The sequence below is a fragment of the Acipenser ruthenus genome, chromosome 1 (assembly GCF_902713425.1).
Source record: "Acipenser ruthenus chromosome 1, fAciRut3.2 maternal haplotype, whole genome shotgun sequence".
In the NCBI taxonomy this organism is placed as follows: Eukaryota; Metazoa; Chordata; class Actinopteri; order Acipenseriformes; family Acipenseridae; genus Acipenser; species Acipenser ruthenus.
Window position 1 is genome coordinate 101,694,279 of NC_081189.1, and position 21,422 is coordinate 101,715,700.

The 21,422-nt window shown below is 39.6% G+C and overlaps 1 protein-coding gene across 1 annotated transcript; it reads left to right on the top strand.

The window, feature by feature from the left end:
* The first annotated feature begins 6,835 nt into the window (after nt 1-6,835).
* Nucleotides 6,836-9,124, top strand: LOC117420419 (uncharacterized protein K02A2.6-like). The gene has a single exon (XM_059023130.1). The coding sequence runs from the start codon at nt 6,836-6,838 to the stop codon at nt 9,122-9,124; it is 2,289 nt and encodes a 762-aa protein (XP_058879113.1).
* Nucleotides 9,125-21,422: the final 12,298 nt, after the last annotated feature.

The following is a 21,422-nucleotide window of genomic DNA, read 5'->3' on the forward strand; positions in this document are numbered from 1 at the left end:
AGGTGGCTGCACCTATATGGAATGAATGGGGTGTATAAAGCTGAGAAGGGAGGCCTGCTCTGGAGAGGAGGGTGGAGAGGTGGGTTGAGAACCAGTGACGAGTGATAATAGAGCGAGAAGAATCGATGAATAGAGGATCTGGGGGGGGGGCAGCATTTCCTGCTGGACAGATATCTTGACATTGCTGTCAAGATTTAATCCTTGAGAGCTGAATGAACTGACCACACTGGAGTTGATCTGTCTTTGAGGTACGCAGCCGGATTATGAAGTAGGAGTTGGAAATAGAAGAGAGATCACATAACCGAATACCCGCCGTGGGGAAACTAGAAGCTGAAGGAACTGTGACTTCAGAGCTTCTAAGGAAACCAAAGAAGGCTGTGAGGCAGATGTTCTCCATGAGTAGATCCTCATAGGGGGAGAAGCAGCCTTTCAGAAGAGTAGAGATGAGTGAATGGAGAATGTCTGTTGATATAGGCAGACGGGAGGGTACAGCAGGGGGGGAGCTTTTAAGGATTCCGAGGAGGGTTAGACGAACTGCTGGTATGGAAAGGATGGAGGGAGAAGGCACGGACATGATGCGATAGTGATATTGGATTCCTGAAATGTAAGATTTAATGGGGTGAGATGGAGAGATTCCTTAGCGTGGACAATGAAGGCCGGGATCCAGTCTTGATTGAAGTGAATAGGGTGGATATAATTATGAGCGCAGAAGGTTAAGAATGCTGACCAGGCTATAGAATAAGAAGCTCTTGAAGAAGGGGCGAGGGCTGCAGACATGTAGTGTTGAGCAGATTGAAGGAGGTTGCTGAGGGTAGGGTTCAGTCTAATAGCAGCTGTTGAAACTGAGGGGTCTGGAGGAAGCAGATGGGACCAGCTGACGGAACTTGGATACCTGCAGGCGAGAGAGAGCATCAGCAGCATTATTATGGGTACAAGGAAGATGGCGGGCTTATATTAAGAAGTTAAGAGATACGGAATACCATATGAGACGACGGAGCAAGAGCATAATGAGGGGGGATGAAGAACGTCCTTTGTTAATGATGTGCACTGTGGGTTTGTTATCACTGAAGAAAAGGATTGAATTCCTTGACCACTGGTGACCCCAGAGGAGAGCGGCCACTAAGATTGGATATATTTCTAGGAGAGCAGTGGATTTCTCTTGAGGGGGAAGGAGCTGAATTTCAGGGAGCCAAGTGCTGGAGAACCATTCTGATGCGAGGAACCCGCCGAATCCAATGGATGAGGTGTCAGTGAAGAGGGCAAGATCATGAGGGGCTGAAATGAAGCCATCATAAAATAGAGAGATCTTTATATCTTTTCTGGCCTCAGCTGAGATTTTCACATGGGAATTCAGGTTCTTGGCAGTTGATGAGAGGGCTAGAAGACGTGAGATAAATGTTCTGCCCTGAGGAATGATGCGGATGGCGAAATTAAAATGACCGAGGATAGACAGGAGGTTGCGCTTCTTAATTGAAGAGGAGAGGAAGTGAGTGAGAGAGGAAGGACAACCAGTCTTGGTAAAGGGAGCAACTGAATTTGATAACACTCCAGAACAGGGGTCTCCAACCCTGGTCCTGGCGAGCCCCTATCCAGCAGGTATTATAGGTGTATTTACATCATCAGTGGCTAAAGATATGGAACACCTGTTAATCTTGACTAATTAAGCCAATAATTGGTTCAATTAAGTAACCGAGAGAGAGGTTGAAACAAAAACCAGCAGCCACAGTAGCTCCCCAGGACCAGGGTTGGAGACCCCTGCTCTAGGGTGTAATGAGCGTATGTTCAAAACACTCTGCTGTGCTTTGAATTCACATTCAAAACACTCCCTTTCAGGACCAAAACACTATAGCTACGTGCGCTGAAAACACTCCCCTGTAACACAATCAAATGAATAAACAATTTAATACTACTACGTACATATACCATATTTTCAAATCACTGCTTAAATAAATAACAGCTACATTTAATACATTAGTTTTATTTCATCAATGTATTTTGTTGTTAGCAGTCTATATATTTTCTTTTAAACATGCGTAAAATGTGTGTGTAATACTGCTAATCTAAATTTGTCTAAATGAGACTAAATATGAATGTCATCCTGTATGTGACTAAAAGTGTTAGAACTATTTACTATTTAGCTAACTAAACAGAATGCACTTCTGCCTCAGGTTTATTGTTGATATTATGTGTGACATCACAATCCACCACGCGCAGAGAGTTTCAACGCGATGGGTAAACCTGTTGCAAAAGGAGAGCCCAATATTCAAGAAATATTCAGTTATTTATCAAGCAGGAAATACCCAGGTCCACTTAAAGGGAACAGTGGAAGAAAGGCTAATTTTCGGAGACAATGCTAGCGTTTTTTCATTACAGATGGCTAACTACTGTACAAACACAAGGTACACAAAAAACGACAAAGGTGAGCCACAAAATAGACACATTCTATCAGTATTGTAGCATACCTCAGTTCCCGCAGACAGGCGCATTACACAAGGCGAGGCAATCCACACACAGGCGTAGGGCCGGCGCGAACGCGGGACCTCTTGCAATAATGCATAGCACCAATACCGCTGTACAAAAGATCCGGCTCCATTGCAAGGAGCGTATATTGGGCTTATGTCTTCGTGTGTGATTACGTCACCTACCAGCCCTGCTGCTGCCTTCACCCGTGCACGCTACACTCTCCCCTGCCAGACTAAAGTCCGCCCCGGACTTGCTCACCTGCCTACAGTCTGACAAGTGCGTGCTGGGGTACCTGCGTCCACTTCTGACACCAATGTAGCGTACCTCAGTTCCTGCAGGCAGACGCATCACACAGGGCGAGACAATCCACACACAGGCGGAGGGCGGGTGCGAACCAGGGACCTCTCACACTAAAGCATAACGCCAATACCATGGTACAAAAGAGCCGGCTCCATTACAAGGAGTGTATATCGGTGTGGCAAAGTGGCTGCTGAGATGAACAGATGCAGAGGTGATGCAGTGCAGAAATAATCACAAGTGAAAACTGTAATCCAATTTGGAAATGTTATTTTTATTTTGAACACAAATCCTGGTCTGGCGATCAAACAATAATCCTCCAGCAATACACCCCTGGTGTAAAGCTCACCAGGAAAATTATAACAATGATTTGTAAAACAAAACAAATAATAATGCGTTATCCGCTCCCACAATACTACTAACACAAATCACCAGTCTGGGTGCGTGCAGTAGTGCTCAAGGTGGGTGATAACAATAAACAGTGACTGTGGTGTTGTTGTTCTGGGTAGTGCTGGCCCAAGGTGACAGCTCTGGAGACGTGTTAGCCGTCTAGTGAATTTACAAACAAAAGACAATTACTAACAGTGCTACAAACAAACAAAACACTCACAATACTTTTTAATTCTCTTTTGGGAATTCTTCCGGTCCTTACAGTTCTGTTCTTCTCTGAACCCAAGTGAAGGAAAAGACTTACGATACTCCGGCCCCTTTATGCCATTCCACATGACCCCTTGGTAAACGATTGCAGCTGCCTTTATTGTCTGCAGCTGCTACCTCGTTTCCCTTCCGGGTCAATACGTTCCTGCAATGGAGTCTCGCCTTCTTCCAGGCTGACTGACTTCCCGTATCAGGGAAAGAACTGTCGGGCCAGCGCGTCCAAAGCCTTTCCCTTTTGCTGCGTAGCACCCTCACAGGTCGGGAGGGAGATTTACTGTACAACCAAAACTAATTGTATTTCTGTCACAATCGGGTTTATGTCTTCGTGTGTGATTAGGTCAACTACTTGCCCTGCTGCTGCCTTCCCCCGTGCACGCTACAGTATGTACATCAGTATGTTACTATTTGTTATAATATGAATTAAACATATTTTTTTTGTTCATTAAAAAAGTTGTATTAAACAAGATAACATATTCAAAACATGTTGTACAGCGAAAATATTTGTAATCCCTAGAAAATGATTGTTGTTTTGGGAGCAAAATAACTCAAACCAGTATGCTTGAAAGAAGGTCATCCGCTATAGATTCCAATTTACTGTATTTGTGCGTGTTCTGGATGTAGTACTTTTTTTTATGTGTATATAGTTAATTTTGGTATTTTTTTTTTTGTTTGCTTTGTATTTCAACTCTGTATTTTGATGTACAGTACGGTTGTATGGTTACAGTTTCTATTAGTACATTATTATGTTGGGTAATTCAGTTCGCTTTAGCTGAAAATACAAATGTAATACCATAACTGTAAAAAGCAACGTAAATGCTTTGAACTTAATGTACTGTAGACTGTTTTGAAAGCACGTAGTGTGTTGTTTTGAATGTAGACGTAGAGTGTTATGAACGTGACCTGCGTGTTTTGAAAGTGACTAGTACAGTACAGTGTTTTCAACGTACACTAAAAATACTCCCCAGTGTTTTTGTGCGTGAGTGTTTTGAGCTTACTACACCGGCGTATTGCCTGTGCACGCACTGTTGCAGGCGCGGTTGAGAGGCAGAGCGGGAGAGTTAACATAGATGAACAACTAGTGACTAAGAAAATGATGAAAAAAAAACATTTAAGCGGCGCTCAAAAAACGTGACGTGTCAAAGGCAACTTCTGTGTCTGTGATATATCAAATGTGCTGTGACTTGCAAGGGGAGGGGCTATGTTCATATTCAACAGCTGCGTGATGTAGTTACGCACACGCACAGTTTTGGGGGAATTAGAGATGCATCAGAGTTGTGTGAACGTGTTTGTGTTTTCGTGAATAAGCCTGTAATTAAAACAACGAGTTAATTCCATACAAAAATTGTGTCAGTTATTGTAGACGAACTACATACGCTGGAGGGATCGAATACTGGCGACGAGGCGGGATTTCTTTTTTGTTAAAAAAAAAGAGAAGAAACGCCTTTTCCCGCCCAGACTGCTGTGCAAGCGGCGAGAGTACATTCAGTGAATCCGACTAAAAAAACAAAACAAGACAAAAGAAATCTCCAGCCACATCATCTGTGGGACACCTAAGAACTGTGAGTTAAATAAATGCATTACATATAATGTGTAAGTGAAGCGAGACTTTTTTTGTATACAATTTTCTTTTGGCGTCCCCGTGTTCTCGCTAGTTTTTTTTTGTTTTGTTATATTTACAATTCACGCCGTAGTAACTGTAAACATGACAACACTGGGACGTATAGAAGAGTTTAATATGGGGAAAAAAAACTCATGGCAAGAATATGCTGAGAGATTGGGATGTTTTTTTGATGCAAACGGTATTGAAGATGCAGGGAAGAAACGTTCTGTGCTGCTGAGTGTGTGTGGCCCCGCCACCTATTCATTGATACGTTCACGGATAGCGCCCAAGTTGCCTACTGAGGTGTCCTATGAAGAGTTAGTGGGTTGCTTGCAACGCCACCTAAACCCCAAGCCATCTGCAATTGTGCAGTGTTTTCATTTTCATAAATGCTATCAACAACCAAACCAAAACATTGCAAGTTATATTGCAGAATTGTGCCGATTGTCAATGCATGTGAATGTGGAGACCAGCTGGAGAACATGCTGCGTGACAGAGTAGTTTGCGGCGTGCAGGATGCAGCCCTACAACGTCGGCTGCTGTCCGAACCTGACTTGACATTCAAAATGGCTGAAGACAAAGCACTGGCAGCTGAAACTGCATTGATACATGCACGCATGCTGCGCCCTGCATCTGTAACTGATTCATCTGCATCAGCCGAGGTTTACCAAACAAGGCAAAGCACCTCGAAAAGGGGGGACCAGAGCTTTCAGAGGCCTGAGAAGACATGGGAAGCCAGCAAGCCTTGTTTTCGCTGTGGGGGTGGCCATAAGTCCACTGAATGCCGTTTTGTAAATGCTGACTAACTTTTGCAAAAAAAGAGGGCATATTGCCCGTGTCTGAATGACAAAGTTGAAGTCAACTAAGCTAGCCTCAAAAGCAGAAACAACACCTGCACAGCAGACTCATGCTGTCGGACTGGATGAAACACAAGAGTACGTCATTCACAATGTGAACAAAGGCACAACGCTACAAACACAACCGCCTTTCTACGCTGAAGTGCTCTTAAATGGAGTGAAATACAGGATGGAAATTGACTCTGGTTCATCGTGTTCACTTATTAGTGATGATATGTATCAGCAGTTATGACCAAGCAAACCACCAAAACTGAGCAAGAACGACTCTACTCTGCGACAGTGGTCATTGACACCACTCAAAGTAATAGGTAGCATGCAAGTGGATGTTCAATACAATGAAGCAAGAAACCACTTGCTCCTATTGGTGATCAAGGGTCATGGAACAAGTCTGCTGGGCCGCGATTGGTTTGATGCTCTGGGTATCTCAGTTAGTGGAGTACACCAGGAAAAATAACAATCTGTGTCAACGATCTTGGAGAAGTATAGCAGCGTTTTCAAGGAGGAACTGGGAGCCTGCCGTGGGCCGCCAGTCACAATTGAAGTGGACCATACCGTCGCTCGAAAGTTCTTGAAAGCACGCCCTGTTCCATTTGCACTGCGCCCCAAGGTAGATGAAGCACTAGAACAACTGGTGGAGCAAGGAGTGTTCCAGCCAGTGAAACATTCCAGGTGGGCCACACCCATAGTGCCCGTCATGAAGAAAGACGGTAGCCTACGTCTCTGTGGGGATTATCGTTGCACTATAAACACAGCAGTTAAATCTGATACCTATCCCCTGCCAACACTAGCTGAACTGTTTGCGTCACTTGCTGGTGGAGCAATTTTTACCAAATTAGACCTCAAACAAGCGTTTGATGAGACATCAGCTGAGCTATTAACGATCAACACAAATAAGGGACTTTTTCGCGCAAAGCGGTTGCAGTTTGGTGTTTCAACCGCAGTAGCCATATTTCAACGATTCATGGACACTCTACTGGCTAGGATTCCAGGTGTAAAGCCCTATCTAGATGACATACATGTCTCTGGCAGAACACAAACAGAACATGATGAACGTCTGCAGGAAGTTCTACAGCGATTTGCCCATGCTGGGCTGCGCCTGCAGAAGGAGAAATGTTATTTTGCAGTAAAACAAGTGGAGTTTCTAGGATTTTGTGTAGATCAGCACGGAATCCACCCAACCAATGAAAAGGTGAGGGCTATTCAGGACGCTCCAATACCTAGGAACAAGACGGAACTCCAAGCATTTCTGGGACTTTTGAATTTTTATAATTGCTTTTTGTGTAACAAGGCTACCATTCTAGAACCATTGCATCGGCTTCTTGACCAGTCAGTTAAATGGGAATGGAAAGCTAAACATGAAGAGGCTTATGTCAAGGCAAAGCAGTTGCTGCAGGCCGATGATATCTTGGCCCACTATGACGAGAAGAAGTCTTTGGTGCTTGTGTGTGATGCTTCGCCATATGGAGTAGGGGCATTGCTGGCTCATACGGTCCCTGAGGGGAAGGAAGCTCCAATTAGCTTCGCATCCAGAACACTAACCCCCACTGAAAGAAATTACGCCCAAATCGACAAGGAGGCACTGGCTGTGGTTTTTGCTGTTAAAAAATTTCACCAGTACCTGTTTGGCCATCATGAAATGATCTACACAGATCATAAGCCACTTCTTGGACTGTTGCACCACACAAAGCCGATACCACAAGTTCTGTCACCATGCATGCTAAGATGGAGTCTGATACTGGGAGCTTATGACTATGAGTTATGTTACAGGCCAGGAAAACAGTTGGCCAATGCTGATGCACTTAGCCGCCTGCCATTGAACACTGCAGAGTCAGAGGTACCACCTCCACTGGAAGTGTTATTATTAGAGATGGTTCCTGAAGCACCATTGCATGCTACACAAATTGCTACACTAACAGTGAAGGACCCTGTCTTGTCCAGAGTGTTGCATTGGATCTTGCATGGTTGGCCTGAAGATTGTCAAGAGAATAACTTTGCACCTTTCATTCGATGTAGAAATGAATTGTCAGCTCACAAGAACTGTGTCCTGTGGGGGAGTCGTGTGGTAATTCCTGAGCGAGCAAGGGAGGAGGTACTTACTATGCTGCACCCTGCGCATCCGGGAATCGTGCACATGAAGGCACTAGCAAGAAGCTACGTGTGGTGGCCAGGATTGGATGCCCAGGTGGAGGAAGTGGTGAAAAGTTGTGCAACCTGTCAAGAGACACGTCATGCTCCACTAAAAGCTCCATTACATCCATGGGAATGGACCGCTAATCCATGGTCACGACTGCATATTGATTTTGCTGGACCTTTTCAAGGGAAGACGTTCCTGATTGTGGTGGACTCCCACTGTAAATGGTTAGAAGTCAAAATGATGAGCTCCGTTTCATCAAGTGCTGTAATTGGCCGGTTGAGACAACTATTTGCAACACATGGCCAGCCTGATGTACTTGTGCCTGACAATGGCACTGCCTTTACGTCAGCTGAATTCAAGGAGTTTGTTCAACGCAACCCAATCCGACACTTGACGGTGGCACCCTATCACCCCTCATCAAATGGGCAAGCTGAGCATATGGTTCAGACAACAAGAGAGGCACTGAAGAGAATCTCAGTGGGCGACTGGCCAACCCGCTTAGCCAGATTCTTACTGGCTCAACACACCACACCGCATTCAACAACTGGGAAGAGTCCTGCTGAGTTGTTGATGAATAGGAAACTGAAAACTGCCCTAGACCGTCTACATCCTGATTTGTATACTGATATGCAACACAAGCAAGATGGAGCTGCACGGCAGAGCCTGGGCTGTTTGCGCTCTTTTCACCCTCAGGACGATGTTCACATGAGAAATTATTCTGCTGGTCCGAAGTGGATCCCTGCAACTATTGGGGGGGTTACCGGACCTGTGTCCTACAAGGCTCAGACACGAGATGGCCAGATTCATCGCCGCCATGTGGACCAGCTGAGAGACCGAACACCTGTCGCCGTTGTTTCATCACCGCAAACCCAGGCAGTTCCAGAGCCGTCAAGCCAGGAGTCTCAGGCGATGCAAGAGCCTTTGCCAGTGACTGGTTTAAACCCAATAATGCCATCTCCGACCGAGGATGTCGGTAGCCCTCCAATTTCACAACCCACGAAGCCGTTTCAAATAGATGTTCCAGACTACCCTGCAACTCCAGCTGTACGACCCCGTCGTCGGCATATGTTACCCAAAAGACTGGAGGACTATGTGAACTGGGGGGAAGGGGTGTGATGTATCAAATGTGCTGTGACTTGCAAGGGGAGGGGCTATGTTCATATTCAACAGCTGCGTGATGTAGTTACGCACACGCACAGTTTTTGGGGAATTAGAGATGCATCAGAGTTGTGTGAACGTGTTTGTGTTTTCGTGAATAAGCCTATAATTAAAACAACTAGTTAATTCCATACAAGAATTGTGTCAGTTATTGTAGACGAACTACATACGCTGGAGGGATCTAATAGTGTCGATCTCCTGTCTTTTACAATGCAAAAGTTCCACAAATGGGGGTCCACAAATCTGTTTGGCGCCAGTCCCACAAAAGGTTAATCCGGCCCTGTCTACATGACATTATGTCTTCCACTTTTTGACCATCCTGACACATAATATAATAACACATAAGATGGTCAACGTTTTCGTCCCAAATGAATAAAATACGTTTTTCAAATCATTCTTTTCTAATCTAACCCGGATCCGGAATGAAGTCGGCGACGTTGCCATGGTGATGTAATTGCTCGTGCTCAGAGTCTCAAGGCGTTGGCACCATTCATTAATTTTGATTGCTAGTTCATCGCTGTCCCGTGATTATATCGACAACACAGAATTACATTGCATTTTATTGTTTCTATAATATAATATTATTGATATTAATGATAAGTCAAAGGGAAATGCTGCATGTGTTTGCCACAGCAAGTATACGAAAGAAATTAAACACAGCGGGACGACAAGAACTTGGGATTCACTTGCGGAAGAAGCTATTCATATTGCTGATGCCCATGTACAATTATTTATACATGCGCTAAAGAAAAAGTACCATAGATTTTAAAGTTAGATGTAGGCTCATGTGTAGGATGTGTAGTGGATTGGCGGAAAATTATATTTAAATTAAGGTGGTACACTACAGTATAAGATACACTGGTTTAAATGTACTGTTATAATTAGGCTATTGTTTTAAAATGTTACAGTGCTTAAATATGCATTTATATGGAAAGAAATGTTTAGGCTATGTGGCCCAGTGGTTAAAGAAAAGGGCTTGTAACCAGGAGGTCCCCTATTCAAATCCCCCTCAGCCATTGACTCATTGTGTGACCCTGAGCAAGTCACATTTAACCTCCTTTGCTCCGTCTTTCGGGTGAGACGTAATTGTAATTGACTGCAGCTGATGCATAGTTCACACACCCTAGTCTCTGTAAGTCACCTTGGATAAAGGCGTCTGCTAAATAAACAATTATTATACATGAAAATCAATGGATTTATTTTTCTAACAGATTTTTGCCGTATGCAAATGTTGGTATTAGTGCGGTAAATTAAAGGTTCATTTCGGCAATGAAAAGGATCCAAACATACCTGCGTACAGCTTTTGGGAATGAGAGATTTAGCGATCTTTTGGTTAATTCGAGCTAACCCAACAAGCAAAAACATTAGACTTACAAATACAGACTGGTGTTGATAAATTTGCCAAGATGAAAGCAAGACGCCAGTACCTTTTTATTTTAGTTTATGCGTGATCATCTGTGTAAACATGTTATTTAAAACTTTGCTATATATTTCTATTTTTGACATTCAAAAGAATGTGGTGCTTATTTAGCAGTGTATGTTCATTGATTTATATTTTATACAAAGTGTCATTCTTTGTGGAAAGCAGGCGAAATGTATCAAACTCAATGTTGTAAGCATGTATCAAATCTGGCGAGATGTATTCGGATGGACGCTCTAAAATAAAGAGTTAAACTGCGTTGTTACCCCTGGCTCTTTTTGTAAAGCTATCTCGTGGTAAAGTAGCCCAATTACTGCCTGTTTTTTCTCATTCATGATGCTATTTGGGACAGGGAAAGTTCAATGTTGACACAACTCCCCCCCCCTCGCCCCCAGAATTTTTCGGAACTGATGCCCCTGGTGCACAGAATAATACTTATCGGCAGCTATGCAAAGCAAGTGTATTAAAATTATGCTTCATGACAATCCGTTTGTCTGACTGACATTTGGTCTCTGTATATTAAAAAGTAAGTCATTGTTACAAAGATAAAGTAAGAAAGAAACCCCTGCCTTTTTACTTCTGTAACACAGAAATGTCACGACATCCATAAAAATAGAGTCATCCTCAGTTTTGCCTTTCTCAAAGTTGGGACACATTTTGGACAAATTCACATAACATACAGTGCAGAAGATGGTATGGCAGCGTTGTCTGTGTAAGCTACTGTATTGGCTACAGTTTTGTTTTTTATACCTGGTCTTGATCGCTGTTGCATGTATAGCTGGTCTTCTTTTCTGCAGATTAAAGAGAGGGATAGAGTTTATTGCCAATGCCATGTTGCAATTAAACTTGCAGTTTGTGCTGTCAAACCTGATATAAAGTCAGCTGGATGGTTTCCATAAAATAAATCATTTTCACAATTTTTAAGACTGTGAACTTTATGCACCCTGTCTCTAGACTCAATGTCAAATCAATACTGACATTCAGACTTTGCATTTCCCTGCAATTGGTACAGCTTTTAACCTCTTACCCTAGGATTTCTTATTGAAATTTTCATTTTTACTTTTGTTCACACATCTTAGCTGTGGAATATTTCAGGCGGATATATAAAACTACGATCTGTAATTTGTATAACCCAAATTAATCACATTTCTATTATAAACATTGTTTTTAACAAATCAGGCTATCCATATGAAAAAAAACTATAGTGTACTATAGTCATGCAAAATCTGTTTTCTTAAATAGTATTAGTAGCAGTATTGTTCTTTAACACTAGGTACCAGTCTATTTCAGCATCTATTTTTGGTTCCAGGAATTAGCTTACATTCTCCAAAGATAAATACAAAATAGTATTTCCTTTTTAATTATTTTTTCATTCATATTTAAAAAAATATTTCCTTTGTAATTACTAATAAGTGGATTTTGAATGATTCAGTGTCTTTCTTCATATGTACTCTTATGATATATAAGAATATTTGGCATGTGAAAGCACACACGATTTTCTATTGTCCACTATTCTTGAATGGAGGATATTTGTTCCAAACAGACCAGCCTCACATCCTCCCCTGGTAACAGGCAAACAAGCTTCTTAGGAGTGACTGTGTGACATCATTGTCCTGTCTGGCACAATAATTGTCAAGAAACTGTCATTAAAGATGTTTTTTACTTCATATTCTCTTCCAAAGAAGAATACAAAGCCTATAAAATATTGCATTGCAGAAGAAATACTGTATTTCCCACAGTTTTACCATATGTACTGTAGATTTGATTAGTTTAATGCAATTGAAAATGAATAATGACAGAACCATTGCAGTAACAAAAACCTATAACATATACCCTCAGTGGAGTAAGACCCTGTGTGATTAGAAAATATTACTCAACATATTGACAGAGTGCTACCAGGTTTCCATAATTTAATTATTATGCATTGATATATCACGGACAAAGCAAGTGTGAAATCATATAGTTTCTAAATTAAGCACCACATGAATAAACAGTAAAAGGCATTGGTGAGAATAGTGTTTGTAAAATGGTGCATATAATGAAAATGCAGTGTTACTGATCATAGGGTTTACAACAAAACAAATGATTTACCATTGGTTGGGGGTATTTTTATTAGTGGGTTTGTACTCACAGGGGGACACCTCAGTTGAATGGAGAGCCACAGCTGATCACAGTAGAGTTGTTCGGCAGTCTATGCCACCCCGGTGAAGGCATACCACCAACCTTACTTAGCGCCCTTCCTGGTCAGGAGGTAGATTTGCAGCTCAGATTCATTCCCTCCCATTCACATATCCCACCCAACACTGCCCAGCACCTTCCGACTCTCTCCCTTTCCATTGCTTGTCTGCCTTTTTTTAAAACCCTGAATTCCCGTGGACAGGTCACATGACCATTGGGATCATGTGAGTTGAATTTCTTTAGTCTTATTATTATTTGTTTATTTAGCAGACACCTTTATCCAAGGTGACTTACAGAGACTAGAGTGTGTGAACTATGCATCAGCTGCAGAGTCACTTACAACTATGCCTCACCCGAAAGACGGAGCACAAGGAGGTGACTTGTTCAGGGTCACACAATGAGTCAGTGGCTGAGGTGGGATCTGAACCGGGGACCTCCTGGTTACAAGCCCTTTTCTTTAACCACTGGACCACACAGCCTCCTTAGAAATACTGGCAGGGAAGGAGTTAAATTCTCCTCCCTGCCCAGGTTGATTGCTTCAGGTGGGAGCAATCCACCAATTAATTATTCAATTATTACTCAGCCACCTGGCATAAAAGGAGGCCTCAGCCCCCCAGTTGGGGAGAGAGAGTTCTAGAGGAGAAGAAGCAATTGTGTTTGTCTGAGTGTGCTGTTTTGGTAAGTTTTTGAAACCAGTGAAGGCAACGCCCAGCCTGGAAGCTGTATTTGTAAGTTTTGTGTGTATTTTCTGTTTAAAACCTTTTTGTTAGGCCCTTGTGCCTGTTTATTTTGTATTTTTGTTTATTAAAAACTTTATTTTGAACTTTAAACTGTCTCTGAGCCTCAAGGTAGCGTTGTCCCTTATTGCTGTGTTTGTATATTCTGTCTGTGTTCAGTGAAGGCAAATGCCCAGCCTGACATCGTGTTTTGTGTTTTGTTAAATCTTTATTTTGACCCTTGTGCCCTTTTGTTTGTGTTATTTTGGTTTATTAAAGTGCGCTTTAGAGCTTAAACTGCAGCTTCCTTGCCTCTGAGTCTCTTTCCTGCTGCTACCCTGCTACAATAATACTGTAGTTATTTTATTAATTCTTATTTCAATCAAACTATACGAGTGGTACCGAGTCTGTACAGTACTGTATACTGTAATTGATTCATTTACTGCAGTTCTTTCAACTGTTTTTATAAGGACATTTTACTAAAATTGTAATACTGTAAATGTGTGAGTTCTGTTACAATATAGGCATGTAAATGCCATGGTTCATGTACACACGTGGTTAACTTGACACCTCGGATAAGTCAACACTAAAGGCATCCCCGTGGGATGTTGACTTAACCAAGGTTGAATGTATTTATAAGGAAACAATAATATTGTATTCCTTATTGATCGCCTTGCTATAGCAATATAAAGCATCCCAACTCACTCCAAACACAGAATATTGTATTTATTATATAAAATTACCTTCCAAAAACTAATGTACTTTTTAAATTTTATTTTTGAAAACCCAAACTTATTGGTCATGTGTTTCTGGCATTCACAGATCCATTCTCTAGCTACCACATGCAGTATATTCACAATTGATCATTGAGATGCTGGGAACCAACAAAGGACAAGAAGCTTGATAACGTGAAAAGCGATGCAGGAAAATTGCTATGCAAGTTCATTACTCATTCAATTTAAATATCATGCGTAAAACACCCAATACACTGCTTATCTGGAGTGCCTTCACGATACGATATGTATCGCGATACAAGGGTCACGAAGCATGAAACATAAAAATCACACAATTGTCTCATTTGCTTGTGCAAGTGTTTGCAATAACACTGGTAAAGCACTTTCGGTCACAGAAGCTTTATGGCCTGTTTTGCTTTTGTTTCCTGTTTATTCTTTAAAATAAATGTATTTAAAACAATTACAAATCGGGGCTCCTGACAACGTTTTTGCCTTAGGAGCCAATGGCTCATAGGCCAAAAAAAAAAAAAGTCGCCAAATCCAATGCTGGTGCCACTTCAGGAGCGAGTTGGTTGCTATCATATTCGACTGCTTAAAATACAACAACTTGTTAATACACTAAAATGATACTAAAACAGTAACTTAATGTCTGTGCTCACTCATTTGTTGCCACATTCTTCTGAGTGGTTAATCTATGCAGCTGATGACTGCAATGAACTCACCATGTTTATATTTTAAATATTTTGCAAGTGTGTCTAGAATTGGTGACTGCAGCTCTGATTGTGTACAGTTGTAACACGTGAAATAGCATGCTGCAGCTCCCATGCTCACTGTTAGTGGAGTCTAACAGCATGTAACACAGACAGCTCTTATGATTGCATGTTACCGTTTATTTTTCAGTAAAAACAAGTTTAAATTGCAATGAGTTGGTTTTGCTATTTACGATATTAAACACAAAATTTGTACGCAACACTCGCTCATGTTTGGTCACCCTCACAAATGTTGCATGACACTGGGGTTACTGTATTCTGCTGGTGTTAATACAGAACCTATCTGCACTTATAAGCATTTGTATTTGATGAAATTATTATTATTATTATTATTATTATTATTATTAGTGTATTTGTAATCGTCCTTCTCACACTTCAGTTTATTAAAACGTGCAATATGCATTTTTTTCCCACCTAACAGACCAACATTATTAGCACGTTCATAAAGATTAACGCATTCTTTTAAAGAGAGAGGCAGCATTACTGAGTTACATGCGCCAATTCAGCTAACATGCGCCAATTCAACTAACCCCGAAAAAACTATCATTTTTTTTTTGCAGCAGCAGCAGCATTTGCAAAAATTTGCAGTATGGAGTCCTGTAAATAATAATAATAATAATAATAATAATAATAATAAAAATGTCTACAGTTCTTAGAAACAAAAGTTTTTCAAAAGTTCTGAATTTGACAAAAAAAAAAAAGAAAAACAGTTCTTATTTTTCAAACAAATATAATTATTTTATATTTTGAGTTTCTTCTTGAGGAACACCAAGTGATCTACATGTTCTGGTTCACTGATGAGATATCACGGATCACCATGTGAATCGATGAATCGTCACACCCCTACTGATGACTGTATTCTGTTTTACCAATAAAGTACCAAGATCTTTGAATATGCATATGTGCTGCTTTCATGTCTGCCACTCTGTAACCATGGCAACTGTTAGGGAATGTAAAATTTCTCTTCAAATTTAGTTTCATGGGTGATTATATATATATATATATATATATATATATATATATATATATATATATATATTATGAGCCTGATTTTGCACTGTGGGCAAATTACTAAAATTCCCATTTCACTTAGAAACTTTGTACAGCATTTTGCCAGGTGTAAGCATACAACTGCAAACGAAAATGTACCTGAAAGATACAGAATACAGCATTTTTACCAGGTGTTAAAAGTGCACAGGTCCCAAAGGGTTAATTAGACAGATGCCTTTATGGGATTTAACTGTCACGAGACAAAACCATTTGGTTCAGTGGCTATAATTATTTTTGAATAAGAGGCAGGTTATTCCACTTTTAGGTATTTAATAATCTACACCAGGATTATTATCCACAATTGTGCATCTTAAATGCTTACTTAACTTCTTTCTTTTTTCTTTCTCTTTCTTTCTTTCGAAGCTGGTCTGTAGGAAGCTTAAGTCAAACACTAATAAAGAGTACAAATACTGAGTACAAATGAACCAAATCTTTTTTTTTTTTGTTGCAGGGTAAGTGAATTGTTGTTAAAGCACATATTACAAGTTATTATAAATTAAACAATATAACACAAAATATAAATTGCAAACAACGAAGAAGTATATAAATAACAATAAAAAGGCAATAGCAGCCTCCTGAAATACAAAACGCTCAATAAATAACCATGCACAAAATAGATTACATTACATTGAAGTGCTCCTAAAAATCAATGCTACGTTACAAATACACACATTTCATTTTCAGGGCGTTTGGACACATTGAACAATATAAAATACAAAATTCCTTCATGACGGGTAAAAAAAAACCCTTTTACAAAATCTCAAATACAAATTACATAACCATTAAAATATTTAAAAATCATTCTTTCTAAAATAAATGAGACAATTCAGCATTTTTCTGTGCTATCACTATCCTCACACTTTTCTTTAAGCCTTTTAAACAAACAATTCATTTTTCATTTCACTTGGTTACATAAATATATCACATCTTTATACCACCAGCTCTAACTTGTTGTTCCGTTTATGTTAAGAGCTATTTACCATAGACACTACTCAAAAAAAAAAAAAAAACATTAAATATGGCAAAGATAGCAGCATGAACATACAGTCGAGAGGTTGTTAAGGCATTAGGCAGGTAGTATTTTATGTGCTCTTTATGAAATTGTGACAGCTGTTGAGATGCACTTTGGACAGACTGCTGATAACCCAAAACAACAATGCCAATTACTTCATTTAGCTTACTGAAGGTGTAATTTCTGTTTTCAAATGTCATGGAAACAGTTTTCAGAAACTACTGGAATATTAACTGACAAGTGTTGAAAACACAGAAATAGAATATTTGATTGCCAGCAATTATCTGAAACACAGATTGTCTGACAATAATGCCATTCAGCTTTGGCTCATTCATAATATTTGACTGTAAAATCTAAGTTCCCAATTACTTCTACTAAAAAAATAATGTTCTATAAATACAATGGTCTAGTATCATGTGTTTGTATATGGTTCAATTAGGTCAAATAAATATCTCACAAGAACAAGGTTAAGAACAGTTGCGTACAATATCAGTATTCTGCACAATCTTTTAAAAGAAAAAATGCTATGACCTTGAGCTGTGTAACAATATTCTTTTTTTTTTTTTAAACCAGAGAAAAGAGCCCACATGACAGCGTTATAAAATATTGGCTAAGGTCAATTTTACCTTTTGACACATTTTGTCTCTGACAATAAATTAAAGGACATTGTATGTACAATCAAATCATTTTGCCTGTCACTTTAAGTGAGCGTTAAATTAAATATGTTGAAAGTCTTTTGTGTGCCCAGTCACTGAAAATGTCAGATGTCTTAAAATGTATTTAGTAAGTGTCACGCCAAAATAATTCCAATTTATACAGTTTGACTTGATTCAGTCAGTGTCTTTCAAAAAGAAAATACTGTTTTTCCCTGAACTTATTTTTTTACAGGTCCTCTCTTTTATCAACCTCAAAATACCCAATAAAAACAGTTCCCGTTCTACAGCCGTATTTCATATGATATAACCTTTATTTATCAAAAGTGTACACTTTGGGGAAAGGAAAGTAGACCAAATAATATTACTAAACTAGGTGAGCCTCTTAATCCTTATGAGTGGTTGTATTATACTTTAATTTTTTTTTTTGGGGGGGGGGGGTAATTAACTTTTAATAACTAGCTAACTAACATGTCAACAAATGTTGTTTGTTAATTATTTCATAGTAACCTATTTATATATGTATAAAAAAAAATCAGGCTCTCATTTGCTTTAAAAGTGCCTTTAAACGATAACCCCATTTGAATGATATGATCCACTTGATAATCCCAAAGTATGTATCTGCTGTTTGCTGACCAGTTTAGCTTGCCTTTTTTATTAGTTCAGAAAAGAGCTGGGTAACAGTTTTTTTTTTTTTTTTTTCAGAAAACAGGGAGGCACGCTCAGGGTAAATAAAAGATTGCATCAGCATGGGTTTGTGCAAGGAGTTGGTCCCTGAATCTCCACAATAACTGGAGCAACCACAGGTAGAGCTGACAGATGCTGCTATAACAAAAAGGCAGAATGACTTGCAGAAAGCCACAGACAGAAGCAGTACCATAACTGTGGATCAACACCAGCAAGCAGACACATATATGAGTAGTGTCAAGAACTCCCACATTTCTGATGCAAAAAATAAACACAATATTCATTGTATTGGCAGCTAGCTACTGGATATTGAGATCATCCATATTTTTAAGGCGGTCACTGTATTTTTCTATTTCCAAGCTAAACAATTAGTTCAGAACGCATGACTTTTCCTTACTTCTATAACCAGTGTTCTTCACATGTATAATGTTTTTCAAATGGTGATATATGGTATAACCTTACACTGGATTGCTGTACTAGACCAGTTTAATGTATCACAAAAGCTTATGCTTTCAAATAGTAAAATAGAATGAACACAGCAAATATATAGATTTTCAATTGTTTTTGCTGTCTTTGCTTTTTCAATATATTTTATAGATCTTTTTGTCAGAGGTACTTACATCTCATACAGTCTTCGTCCCTGCCTTATGACCTCCCCCTGCCTTGGGAATGGTTTCCTTGGCAACAGTAATTTAGAGGATGGTTACAAAAGCAGTAGTCACTCATAAGCTGGGAGACTTTGACCTCCTTTCTTTCAATTATTTGAACTCTTATGTGCTGGAAATGTTCTCTGTCAATGCCAAGTTTTGACTACAGATGTTATCTGTTATTTGGATTAATGACTTCTGTGTTGTAATGTATAATTACACTGTTTGTGAATTCAGTTACTGTAATGTGCTCCATACATTGTCCAAATGTCTCCATTATGAATTTCTCAAAGTGTACACCAACTGTATACATATTAAGACAACATATTATGTAAATGTATTGTTAAATATATGTATGTACATATTCAATTTAACACAATAGTAGTAGTTGTCTAAAAGTATTTCGCTCGTCAATTAAACTTCTCATTTTTGTCAATTTGCATATGTTCTTTGAAGCACAGCTGGTTCTAACAAGATCTGTGGGAATAGCTCACAACTGGGCATCTTTTGATGTACTGCAGCCTTAGCATCATGGAGTGATATTTTCAAATCTCAAAGGCAAAGGTTCAGCACTTAGTTCCCCCAAGGGTGTTGATGGCTCTACCATCAAAAATAAAAACAAGGAAATATTCTTGGACTATAAATTGTATTATTATTAGTAGTAGTAGTCGTAGTAGTAGCAGTATTATTATTGTTGTTTTATTTTTTTATAATTTGGAATTACCTAACTACATGTTCTAGAGATCCCTTTTTTTACTTGTTCCCATACTGTATAAAATACTATATAAAACTGTATAATACTGTATAAAACAAAAGCTTGTCAATACGGGCTGGGTATGGCAGGACTGTATAGTATGTTCTAAATTTTAAACAAAACTTAATTTTATGAATAAAAACCATTTATTACATTTTGTAACACAATTCGCACTCACTCGGGTTCGTGCCCCTTTAAAAATACGACCCAGCACACAGAAATGGATTTTCTTGCGCGGTTGCGCTAATTTTTTAATAAACACAAAAATAAAACAAATACACAAAATAAACACCTAGCTCTGTACGAGCACTAACTAACACACGGGAACACCCTTCCTAACACAGACATCCCGACTTTTCAAAAACCACAAACTTAAACACCCAGATTTGACACCGCACTTACTTTTCTTCTCTGGCTACTCGGAGACAGAGCACCTCTTCTGCCTCCTTCTACTCAGCAGCCCCGAGCAGACTGCCTGCTCTCCTTTTAAATCCCACACCTGGACCTAATTTTTAATAACGTCCAGGTGCGGATGATAATTAACAATAAAACAATTAAACTAAACAATAAGCAAATTAAATGAAACAATAAAGCAATACAAAACTGTGCATTCTCACATGTTTTTCTTTCTTGTTCCTTTGCAGGGGGGTTTTAACCCCCTCCCTGCCGTCTCTCACAACCCGCTATATTACAATTTATGAAAACCATTTGTTACCAAACCGATAAGTAAAATACAGACGCAGCAATGAACTGAATAGCGTATCAAAATCAAATTAAACATTTGTCTGCAACTAAATGCAATCAGTTGATAAAGGCGAGACCTGAATATCAGTGATGTAATGTGGAGCTTGGTGAACCTAAACAAAAATAGGTTTCACTGAAATAATAAAAAATAGCACAAAAACACAATTAGCATGAGTGACATGTGGGTAAAAGAAAAAATGACATAATGAAACCCTAGCAATTCTACGCCATGCTCCCTGTGGGATTCCTAGGGAAGATCGTCATCTGTTGTAGGTGCGAACCTGCACTCCTGACTGTGACTCACCCTGCACTCATGATGGTTGTGCCTACACCAAGTGAGCCACTCAGGTCCCAATAGCAATATATCTTTATGCGTAATAATGCTTTGTTTTTATATATTTAATCATTCATCATGGGTGATAAATGCTGGAGATAAAAAAAATTCCTCAAATTTCTTTGGAAGCCTTTGACGGTTTTTACATTTTTTTATTCCTCATTTGATTTCTCTGCCCATGGTGTGTGAACAAACATATCATAACAATCATGATCATATTACTGTATATTGCTGCAATAGGTATAACATATCACATAACAAATGTCTGTTGTAATTACAATACTACAGTGTGTTCTACAACGAGGATTTGTGGCATACTCCACAACCCGGTTTCTCAGACATCGGATTCAGTGGTCAAGAGTTGCGACGCATAGTGAGGAACTTATCTGAAGCAAGTAGAAATAAAAAAAAAACGTTGATGTAAAGGTAAGTAAGCTGGGCTTAGCTGAGTGGGGGACGGAGGGGAGTGATGCTGGGATGCCAGAATCACTGTCGAGCCCTCTTAAGGTGTTGTGGGCTAGTCGACGAAACGCCAAGGATGGAAGGTGCCCACTTGA